The 10,916-nt window shown below is 60.0% G+C and overlaps 2 protein-coding genes across 2 annotated transcripts; one reads left to right on the plus strand and one right to left on the minus strand.

Moving 5' to 3' along the window:
• The first annotated feature begins 1,680 nt into the window (after positions 1 to 1,680).
• On the plus strand, positions 1,681 to 3,959 carry PSMA7 (proteasome 20S subunit alpha 7). The gene is made up of 6 exons (XM_004716083.2): positions 1,681 to 2,053; positions 2,549 to 2,673; positions 2,846 to 2,968; positions 3,202 to 3,321; positions 3,579 to 3,641; positions 3,803 to 3,959. Exons 1-6 carry the CDS (start codon positions 1,900 to 1,902, stop codon positions 3,893 to 3,895), a joined length of 678 nt encoding a protein of 225 aa, XP_004716140.2. The 5' UTR covers positions 1,681 to 1,899; the 3' UTR covers positions 3,896 to 3,959.
• A 414-nt stretch (positions 3,960 to 4,373) lies between these two features.
• LSM14B (LSM family member 14B) lies at positions 4,374 to 10,910 on the minus strand (the record flags this gene model as incomplete). Its single annotated transcript, XM_045296936.1, has 9 exons — positions 4,374 to 5,171; positions 5,470 to 5,654; positions 6,420 to 6,570; positions 6,743 to 6,904; positions 7,090 to 7,167; positions 7,370 to 7,534; positions 8,748 to 8,864; positions 9,549 to 9,684; positions 10,701 to 10,910. Coding segments are annotated over 8 exons (1,191 nt in total), but the record flags the coding sequence as incomplete, so codon positions are not given.
• Positions 10,911 to 10,916: the final 6 nt, after the last annotated feature.

Genomic DNA, 10,916 nt, shown 5'->3' on the forward strand with positions numbered 1-10,916 from the left:
AGTCCGTGCGGGAGTTCCTGGAGAAGAACTACACGCTGGGGTGCGCTGGCTGGTGCTGCCGCGTGCGTCCCCGCGGGTCACCCATCGGGCGCGGGGACCCCTGGGGCGCGGCGCCCGCTCTCGCGGGCGGCGGGGCTTCCCTTGCAGCCTCGTTGGCCGCCGTGGGGTCGCGGTGGGTTGGGTGGGCTCGCCTTTTTAGGCGGGCGCGGGGCGGCGGGAGTCGCGCGCCTGGTAGCATGGGCGCTGGTGCCCTAGAGAAAAGCGACGGCGGAGCCGCGTTTGTGGCCCGCGCCGGCGGGCTGTGTGCGAGGACAAGCCGGACGGTGGCGGCGGCCAGCCGCTCCTCAGCAGGTCGGGGACCAGTGTGCGAGACGTTAACCGAGGGGCGTTTGGGGGAGATGTTTGAGGCGGTGGCGGGGAGGCCCTTAACGAAACGGTGGAAGGGTTGGGAACTTCGCCCGTCCCATTTAGCGTCTTTAATTGTGCAGAGGTGCTCCTGAGCCCTGCCTCGGCTGGCAGGGGAGCGCCATCTTGGCGCGGTGACCTTTACACCGGAGGGGGGCGGAGGTGGCCTTCCTTTGGGAGAGATGACTGGGCAGACAGATGGGCTTCGGCAGCCTCCAGGGAAGGGGGTGGTTGGTCATGGTGTTGGTGGGCTCCCAGTACCAGTAAGGGGGTGTGCGGAGGGGGTGGTGGCGTTGGATCTGACCACTGGGTCCTCTGGCCTCAGCCCAGCCCCTCGCCAGGTGTGCTCCTCAGCCCAGTCCCTCGCCAGGTGTGCTCCAGATCCGGTTCCCTGGTCTCACTGGGGCCCAGTGCAGCAGAGTGGAGATTCCAGGTTACCTGCCTGCATTTTCACTGCATCCGTCTACCTACTGACTCAGCTCTGGAGGGGCCCCAGCCCTGGGCCTAGTTAGGTGGTCCCTGAATGGGGTGGGGGTGGACGTGGTTGCTCCTCTAGGAGCCCCCTGTCCCCACCCGCACACCCTGTGGCCCCCAGCTCAGTGTCCTGGGCCTGGTTAGGTGGTTTCTGAATGGGAGGTGGTGGCCATCCCTTCAGGGGCAATTGGGAATGTCAGGGCCTTTTGGTAGACACAGTGAGATTACTAAGCACCCTATAGTCTCTAGCACAGGCCCACCACCGAGAACCAGGCTGCCCAGGGTGTCCCTGTGCCACCAAGGGCGGAACTGCTCACCAACCCCGTGGGGTGGGGGTGGGGGGGTGTCCTGGTCTGATGGAGGATCATCGTGTCTGGAAGTGGTCACACTGCTCACTCTTGAATCTGCATGGTCAGCCTCTCAGTGACAGTGGGGACATTGCCCCCATGCTGAGCCCTTGCATAGCCGCACTGTGTGGCAGGGCCTGGCCGGCAGGCCGCATGCTCCATGGTCTCACAGGGGCAGAGATCTGCATTCCGCACACCGGGTGCCGGAGCCCTGGCATCACAATCACAGTGTGGCCTTGGCTGCAGCCCTAACCCCCCAGTGGTCCCTCAGGTGGTTTCTGGTATTTGCTCCTATGGAAATGCCGTTGAGCGTGCGACCCTCTCTGTAAGGTGGAATTGGAAAGGACTAGCAGTACGGTTGTTACCTGTTGACACCATTGCCCAGTTGGTAGTTGGATCCCAACAACAGCTTCACAGGAGAAGACCTGGCCAGCCGCCCCATGAAGGTTGTGGCCTAACACGGCTACAGTTCTGTTCTGCTCTGCTGCGTGACATAGGACACGGTGTTTCAGAACTGACTTGAAGCACCCCACAGCAGTGTCTGGGGACATCCGAGGCAGGAGGTTGAAATGACACGTGGGTTCTGTGGTGTGGCTACTTAGGTGTGCTGGGTACTTTGAGGATGGGGCCCAGTATTGACACTCAGGGTTGGTAGGGCCTAGGGGCGGAGTTCATGCCAGGTCATCGTGTTTTGGTGCAGGTTGGCGTTCGCGGACGGGACATTGTTGTTCTTGGGGTGGAGAAGAAATCTGTGGCCAAACTGCAGGATGAGAGGACCGTGCGGAAGATATGCGCTCTGGATGACAACGTCTGCATGGCCTTCGCAGGTACCCACCCATCTGGGGGAGTATGGGGGGGGACCAGCTGGCCAGCTAGAAGCAGGTGGCTTCCTGGAAGTTTGTCTCAAAGCTCAAGAGCCCAGGAGTCCGAGCTCAGGAAAGCCCTTGTGGCATTTTCCTGGCTCTTCCCATCATGTCCCCTCTGCCCACTGCCCTGCTGGGCCTCATTCTGGGGCAAAAAGGCTGGGTGGTGCCTCAGAGCTAGGCTAACATCAAGTGGTGGGGGAAGGGGGTGGGTGTGGACTATAAAGGGCTGGCCCAGTTCTTGGGAGACCTGTGGGCTCAGGGGCAGGTCACTTGTGTGCAGTGGGGAGGGCAGGGCTGCAGAACCCGGGGGGTGGGTTAGCTCATCCAGGCCCTCATAGCCTGAACCCAGGAACCCCTGGAAGCTGACTGGGCGTGGCTCAGCGTGTGGGGAATGTCCTTTGCCATAGAGGGTATCACAGGTGGCCTGGGTGGCTCAGCCTGCCTCACTGCTCACAGGCCTCACTGCTGACGCGAGGATCGTCATCAACAGAGCCCGGGTGGAGTGCCAGAGCCACCGGCTGACCGTGGAGGACCCAGTCACTGTGGAGTACATCACCCGCTACATCGCCAGCCTGAAGCAGGTGGGCACCTACCCCCCCAGTAGCCAGAGCTGCTGGTTCTGTGCAGGGCACGGTGACATCTGTGCTGTCTCGAATGTCCCCTGAAAGGGACCAATGGTCGGTTTCCTTACTGGGAGGTAGAGGTGGACCTCACTGGGGCTTGGCACTGACGCGTCCTGTCTCCTACATACAGCGATACACGCAGAGCAACGGGCGCAGGCCCTTCGGCATCTCTGCCCTCATCGTGGGTTTCGACTTTGACGGCACACCCAGACTATACCAGACTGACCCCTCAGGCACCTACCATGCCTGGAAGGTGAGTGGCAGCCCCAGAAAGGAGTGGGACCCAGGAGCAGTTCAGATGGACCTGGATCTTGCCTGTGGGTGAACTTGTACACTGGAAGCGAGGTGTGTACAGCCTCAGCACTGAGCTCTCAGGCACTTCTCCCTGGGGCCCACCTTGGTCAGGGTCAGGCCTGGGGTCACAAATAGGGTTACTAGGGCAGCTGCTGGCGGCCACGTGGTGCTGACTGGTCTGTGGGGTTGTAGGCCAATGCCATAGGCCGTGGGGCCAAGTCCGTGCGGGAGTTCCTGGAGAAGAACTACACTGACGAGGCCATTGAGACGGACGACCTGGCCATTAAGCTGGTCATCAAGGCCCTGCTGGAGGTAGGCACAGGGTTACAGTGGTCTTCAGTGGACGGGCTTGATGTGGAGGCGGCGGCAGCAGGTGCACCACACCGTCCCAGAGTGCTTGGTTCTGTTTAATGAGTAGGGAGTTGGCACTGCTGTGGATGGGTGAGGAATCCCTTGGGGGGTGGGGGGGGCAAGGTGGGGTGAGAGGCATCTTGTGGGTGTGGCGGAGCTACCTGCACATTTGTCCCCTCATGGCCCAGGGACTGAACTGTTGAGTCTTTTGCCTCCAGGTGGTCCAGTCAGGTGGCAAAAACATTGAGCTTGCAGTGATGCGGCGGGACCAGCCTCTCAAGGTAAAGACCAGGGTGGGCACACCTTGCCCTTGTTCCTCCCCATCCTCTGGGTCTAGGCAGGGCCATTTGCTGCCCTGCACACCCAGGTCCCTGCTTTCCTGAGAACTGGGTGGGGTGGGGGGTGTATGCTAGAGCTACACACATTTCTTTGTGGTGTGTAGATTTTAAGTCCTGAAGAAATTGAGAAGTACGTTGCTGAAATTGAGAAGGAGAAAGAGGAGAATGAGAAGAAGAAGCAGAAGAAGGCTTCGTGACTGCCCTGCCGGCAGTGCAGGCCGTGCCAGCCGCCCAGCAATAAAGCTTTATAACCTTTTTAAAGGGGGATGCATCTTCTTAATACAGTCCCAGAGGCGCCTACTGTCTGGGGGTTCACGGTCCATGGACAGCAGCTCCAGGTAGTCTGTGTGGCTGACCTGTGTCCAAGCCTCAACAGCACCAAGAGCACCCTCAGTACAGGGCAGCACCCCAATCCACCCAGCAGCTGCTGGTGTCATGACCTTCACCTGATGTGAGCACCCACGTTAGTGCCAAGGGTGGGCTGACAGGCTGTGCTGCCACTTGCACCACAGTGCCCCAGGGTGTTCCCAACCACGACAGCTGCTTCCACAGATGGGGCGCTGCTTTCCTTAAGGTTCAGACTCCTGAGGGACACCACGCAAGGCCCCCCCCCCCAATAATCCTGGTGTGTACCCACACACTTGGGGGGGGCAGCAAAGGCAATGGACACAGGTGTGGGATGAGAAGAAACTAAAACATTTGCATGTTTATTTATAATCACAATTTACATGACTACCAACAGCAACCCCACCACTAGTATCTCAACCCTTGGCTGTGAAGTCGGCTTCACAGCGACGGAGTCGAGAGAAGATACAACGGAGCCTTGACAGCTACTGAAGGGGTTTTGTAACCAAGGTGCTCGTCGTCAACAAAATGCCCGTCATCGGGCTGCATGCTACACTAAAGTCTGACCTGCTCATGCAACCAGTTTGTATGCTCGCCTGCCTGCCCTGGGCAGAAACATGAACTATGTACATTGAGAGGGGTGGGCTCACTTCCTAAGTGGATGAGGGAGGACCCCCCTGGCTGGGCTCCGATCCCACCTGTGGAGGCTAGTGCTGCTGGCTCAGAGCAAAGTTTGGGCCCACCTTAACCAGAGGGGCTCGCCCAGTCCTCCTGGCGTGCTGCAGATGGCAAGGTGCCCAGATTGCTTTATGACACGATCCCCTGGGCTGGCCCTGGGTGGCGGGCTGTGGGGACACGCTGGGCAAGCGGGGTGGCCACCTGTGCCAATGTCAGTTGCACTTTAATTTAAAGTCAAAGCTGCCGTAACGCTGCCCACTGGAAAAATGCACTATGGAGTCCTGGGCTGGCTGTGCTCCCGAGGAAGGATGGGGACTAGACCTAGTCCACCGGAGGCCCCCAGACACGCCGAGTTCAGTCCAGCAAGGAGTGGGAAAGACAACCAGTCGATGTGGCCGCTTCTCCCTCAGCAAGTGTCCTCTGCGTGTCTGCTGAGCCCTCTGCAGGAGCCTGTGGGGACGACAACAGGAAGTGCTACACACAGCCCTCCAGGTCCTCTAGAGAGCTGATTCACATTCTCCCCAGGGAACCTCTCCCCAGACCCTGATGCCTGCGAGAGACCTGCTCACATGAGCGGGGCTGGGAGTGCCACCCACAGCACCAGCAGGGCCCGGGGCAGGCTGAGGGCCAGCTTGGGCCACCCCCAGGTGTTTTAAGTGTCAGGGCTTCTCTCTACCCTAACTCCGCTCTCTCCCCAATGAGAATTCCCACCCAGGGGTTCCCACTCCAGAAAGTTGTGGCTGCTCACCCTGGCTGCAGCCTCACACACGGCCAGTCCCGGCTCTGTGGGTGGTTGGGTTGCGGCGGGCAGTTCCAGCCCCTCGGCCCCCTCGAAAGCCGCCCCGGAAGCTGCGTCCTCGGAGAAACCGACCAGACACACCAAAAGTCTCCGTGTTGAGCTTCCTCTCCTCAGCCCACGTGGTCCGCCTGGAACTGAAGGTGGTGAGAAACCTGCGCTGCAGCCAGCACGGAGCCAGAGATCCAGGAGAGCGGCTGGGTGAAGCAGGAGCTTTCCGGGTGTCGAGGAGATGGGACCCCTCACCCCGACACTGTCCACACCTAAGCTGGCCCCCACTCACTGTACACACTTCCACCAGAAGCACGGCTACCCCACGGGCTCAGAGCGCTCCCCCACCCCAGCCCTTCAGCAGACAGACCCTCTCTGCCCTCTTCCAAAATGCCTGCCCGCTGTGGAGACATCAGACAAAGCTGGGCCCGTGACAAATGATACTCCCTGGCTCTGCTCACACCTACCTACTCTGCACTTGAGTGTCCACAGGGTCTGCCCACACCCCTTTTCCACGCCCAGTCCTTGAAAAGACCTACACCCAGCCACCCCCACTGCCTTGCCACACCCTCTGGGCTGCTCTTGGGGGACAAAGCCCGAGTGCCAGCACAAGCCCTCTGCACACTCAGGGACACCTCCCACGAAGCCCCAGGGTCAACCAGAGATGAGGAAGCAGCCAACAAAGCAGATGGAGTAGGTCTGCTGTCTGTCTCTTGAGGACTGCCAGCTGCTGTGGAGTAGGGAGGGGTGGGCTGACTGCCCACAGCCCTGCCATTGCTTGCAGGCCCCACTGGGACAGACACGCCTGTCATAAACCCAAGATGCCTGGTGTGACCTTGACCCTGGAGATGGTGCCTCTGCCCGGCCCTCCTGGGAGGTGCTGAGTGCCTGTCTCCCGACTCTCGGCTCACCTGGTCTTGAGCTCAGAGGAGATGTTGTCAAAGAAGGACTTGGACTTGTCATAGTAGCAGTTGGGCCCCAGGAGGTCTTCCTCAGGGGGGGCCTCGTCGTTTGGAGTCACCACTGCCGTGTCCTTCTCTTCCCCCTGCTCGGCTTTGTCATCTGGGGAGACAAACACACGGAGGGGCGGAGCTACACTGGTGCCTTGTGCCAACTGAGATGACCTTCTGCTGCCCCTTTGTCCCCACATTCCACCTATTCCTCCTGCCACCCACTGGCTTGTGTCCACTCCTGGAGGGACAGGCAGTGCCTGTCTTATGTAAACCGTGCAGACCTTTAAAATTCAGTTTCTTCTTGAATTCTTTGTCCAGCTCTTCCCGGTTGAACTGAGCATTTGCACTCTCAAAGTCAAAGTCCCCTTCAAACTTGATGGTGTGCTCCTTGGTGCCGGCAGGGCGGGCTTGCCCTCGGGAGCGGTTCCTCGTCCGCCGGTTCCCTGGGGAGGGGACCAGAGAGATGAGCTGTCACCACAGATGAGCTTCCCAGGGTGGCTTTGGGCCATGCCCACGCCCATCAGACACCACTGCAGGGGCATGGCACCCGAAGTGGCTGCCCAGCACCCAGGACACTGTCAGGAGCGGCAAGCAAAGCACACTGGCCGTGGCCGCGCCAGACCTGTACCTGATCTTCTCCTCTGAGGCCTTCTGTTCTCGTCGTTCACCTGCCCCTGACTCTGCACAACAGCGGACTGAGCGACATCTACGGCGCAAAGGGAGATCCCGTGAAGCCCGCCCAGCCTCGGGACACACGCACGCCCCCCACCACCAAGCCTGCAAGCAGCCCCTAGCGAAGGTCAGCCGCATGGGTCCCCCAACTGTGCCTGCACAGCAGAGGGCAGGAGCCCAGGCTGCAGAGTGGCCCCACAGCGAGGGAGCGAGCACGAGTGGGGAGGTATCCCTACCGCTGGCTGTCTTGCTGCCGGGCTGGGCCTGGCGACTGTGGAGCTGTGCACCCACGGAGCCCTTGCTAGGCAACAGCTTCTTGCTGTTCAGGTTGTCCACGGAGCCCGTCTGCACAGCCTGCTCCACCATGGGGCTCTTGCCGACCGGGATGGATGGAAAAGCAGCTGAGTGGAGGCAAGAGGCAGGCTCAGGTGAAGGAAGTCACACCACGACACCTCCCCCCACCCCACCCCAGATAGCCCCCTGCTCCAGGCTGGTGTGTCAGACAGACAGCCTAGAGAGTTCTACCAAACCCTTGTGAGCTCCTCCCACAGGCCATCTCTCCAAGGCAAGCTGAGGTGGGGCCGTGTCATCACTGGCCACCCAGGCCCTTCAGGCCATCGGGAGCCCCGAGGAGGAGGAGCAGCAGGTGCTCTGCCTCAAACAGGCTTTCCTGAAGCAGGCTTGCCCACACCCAAGCAAGGCTTGTTCCATGACCTGGCCGAGCTTGGGATGTGAGGACAGCGGAAAAGCCCAGACCAGACTGTGACGATCTGGAACACACTAAGGAATTACTGCAGTTCCGCTTAGAGCCAAGATGAACTTTGAAAGGATAAATGTAGGAGCTGCACTCGCGAACAGCGCCTGCCCCCTCCGTTCTGGAGTGCCGTTATAAAACCCATCAAGAGAGCTCAAGGAGTGAGGTGGCCCAAGTGGCAGGGTGCCTTGACCAAGCAGCTAGGCTTGTCTTTCACAAGACAACGTGCTGGAACCCTCTGAGTGGTATCAAGTGAGCAACCCCCCCGTCACTGGATGGGTCCACCTACTCTGGAAACAGACCAACTCAGAGTAGTGAGCTTGTCCGGTGCAGCCAAGAGGGAGGAACACAACTCTGCTGTAAACAAACTGGCAGGGTCCCCAAAGGACTGGGACCACAGCCCTGCAAGAGCACAAGCCAACGGCAACCATGGGACCCAGAAGAGTCAAATGATTGAGGACATTCAGGTAATGGTCAGGTAAGGCCTGACGCAAAACACAGGGACTGTGTACAACAGGTGAGTGTGAGGGCGAGTCATACAACCCGCAAAACTTCCAGTCCCTCAACGGACAGAGGGTACTCTCCAACCTTAGCCAGCGGCCCTGCAGACCAGTCCTCACCCACCTGGTCAGGCAGCTGGAAGTCCCCAGTGTTACAAGGCCCAGCACAGCCCGACACACACGTGGGGCAGCACCCTCCAAGGAAGCTGCCTTCCCATGGTGAGAGGTGGGGCCCGACCTGGGCCTTGATGCCAGTCCTCCCGAGACTGGGCAGCAGTTAATCAGGACCCAGTACAGCCACCAGGGCCACCGCTCCTGTGATCAGAGTATGCGCACCTCCCCCCCCCCTCAGGCAGTTACCCTTGGCAGTCAGCTGGTGGGGCTCTGAGGACATGTCCAGCTCTGACCCGGGCTGAGGCGATGGAGAGGAGCTGGGGCTGGAGGCGGCGGCCGAGACAGGAGGGCTGACCACCTTCTCTGAAGAGGAGAGCAAATAGAGGGGCCCCACCTCAGCAAGAACTCGGGGGCCCTACCTCCCCGCCTGCCACTCCAAACCCATGGTCTGCAGCTGCCTCGCATCCAAGTCTCAGCACCGCTTCCCACAGTGGTCGCTGTCACAGCAGCTCTAACTCATCCACCGAGCTAGGACAGCCCAGGGTCTGGGCCGACAGACCGCACACGCTCCAGAAAACCCAGAGGCTTGCCGCTTTATGGTGACACTCGCTGACTGCAGTGGCCTAGCACTGAGCCCACAGGACATACGCCCACGGTGTACTTTGGGCACCAGGCCAGCGGTGACACTAACAGCTACAGCTGAGACTCGTTACCTGGTAGCAAATAGCCCACAACTAGGCACCCTGCCTGCCCACCCCTGCCCGGCAGAGGTGCCCTGCAATAGCCCTGGATTCACCTGCAGAGCTGAGTCCAATCAAGGGTTCATAGGTAACCCACCCTTGCTCAAAGCTAGCTAGCATCCTGCTACAGGGCTCACCAGCAACAGCCCAGAGCAGGCTGCCTGCCGGGCCAGCTATGTGGGCCTTGGTACTAAATCAAACAGGGGCTAGACCTATCTGATAGACGCCTTGTTGGGCAAGTGATGGGAAGACTGTGTGTCCCTGCCTTCAGCAGCTGAGACTGCCTGTGCCGCAGGCAGGTACTCACCCAGACCCAGGGAGGCTGCGTACTGCTGGCTGAGCAGGGAGCTGGCGGCCAGCTGGCTGTAGGGCGGCATCCCTCGGAAGGGGCTGTAAGGCACATGTGGCTGGAAGGACGACGTGGAGGCCGAGCCTAGGGAGGACTAGACAAGGAAGCTAGTGAGCTGTGCCCGGGTCCCACTGGCCTCTCTTCAGAGGCCACACCCACTCAATGCTGTTCTCTCATCCCCTCCCCAGCCCCATGCCACCACTGCAAGAGTCACCCCAACTAGACCACCACCACCGACAGGAAGTCAGTCTCACAGCGATGGAGCAGGGCTGTCAGTCTGCCATCCCCAGATGGCTCCTATGATGGGCCACACTGTCCCACCTCCACTTGCTACTTCCCTGTCCCTCTAGAATCAGCCCACCTCCCTCCAACATTCCCACAGCCTGGCCCAGGTGCTGCTGCTGACCGCGCACCTTCCAGGTGGTATTCATGAAGAGGGGAGCCACCCAATGTCCAAATCAAGCAGTAAAGGGACTCCAGTACGGACCTAGTCCTGCCTCTTGTGGCAGGTGAGCACGGGTGTCCCAGACCCAGTACTTAATGCTGGGGTTGTACAAGGTCAACAAGTCCTGCTGTCCCTACCCCCCATCCCGGGTTCACATTCCTCCACCCAAAACAGGGAGAATGCACTGGGCTACTAACCGCAAGGCTGGTGGTTCAGATCCAATTCAGGATTACGTTTTGGGCATGCCCAAAATCATCAGCATGAGCTAGAAGTGGCTGGATCCCCACTGGGTCCCCACACACAGGGGTACGGACAGAGAGGTGCAGAGGCACAGCAGACATCTAGAGCTGCACTTGGGACCACAGCCAGGCCTCCAGCCCAGAGCCTCTACAACCTTCCTCATGCCGCCACCCTTCAGTACAGTCCCTCATGTGGTGGCCCCCAACCATACAGTTACTTCGTAGCTACTTCATTACTGTTGTGAACTGGGAGAGCCCCGTGAAAGGGGCGTTCGACCCCCACAGGAGTCGAGACCCACAGGCTGAGAACCACAAAACCAGCCTGGACCTATCCCTACCCCTCTCTGAGAACAAGCCGTGGCCCCTGGCTGAACACTGGCCAAGCAAACAGCTGACAAGTAGCGCCAGGTCCCTGAATGCCCCCACCTGGACAATGGCAGGGTCCTGAGGAAGCGTGTGCTGTGCTTTTGGGGGTTCACACACGGTGATGTCCTTGATGTCACTGCCCCGAAAGATGATGTACTCATAGACCTCCTCTCTAGGGGGCGCAGGCCGCTCTGTGGGCCGGTCTTCCGTGCCGAAGGACCTCACTGGCGGGTGGAGAAGAGCAAGCGTGAACTCGCCCGAGTGCACACCCGAGTC

The sequence above is a fragment of the Echinops telfairi genome, unplaced genomic scaffold, assembly GCF_000313985.2.
Source record: "Echinops telfairi isolate 266 unplaced genomic scaffold, ASM31398v2 ScPeMD7_7414;HRSCAF=8452, whole genome shotgun sequence".
Taxonomy (NCBI): domain Eukaryota; kingdom Metazoa; phylum Chordata; class Mammalia; order Afrosoricida; family Tenrecidae; genus Echinops; species Echinops telfairi.

Coding starts and splice junctions, on each gene's coding strand:
- PSMA7 (XM_004716083.2), top strand. CDS start 1,900: ATGCCAGGTCATCGTGTTTTGGTGCAGGTTGGCGTTCGCGGACGGGAC. Junction 2,969..3,201: donor GCACCTACCATGCCTGGAAG/GTGAGTGGCAGC, acceptor GTGGGGTTGTAG/GCCAATGCCATAGGCCGTGG. Junction 3,322..3,578: donor TCATCAAGGCCCTGCTGGAG/GTAGGCACAGGG, acceptor TTTTGCCTCCAG/GTGGTCCAGTCAGGTGGCAA.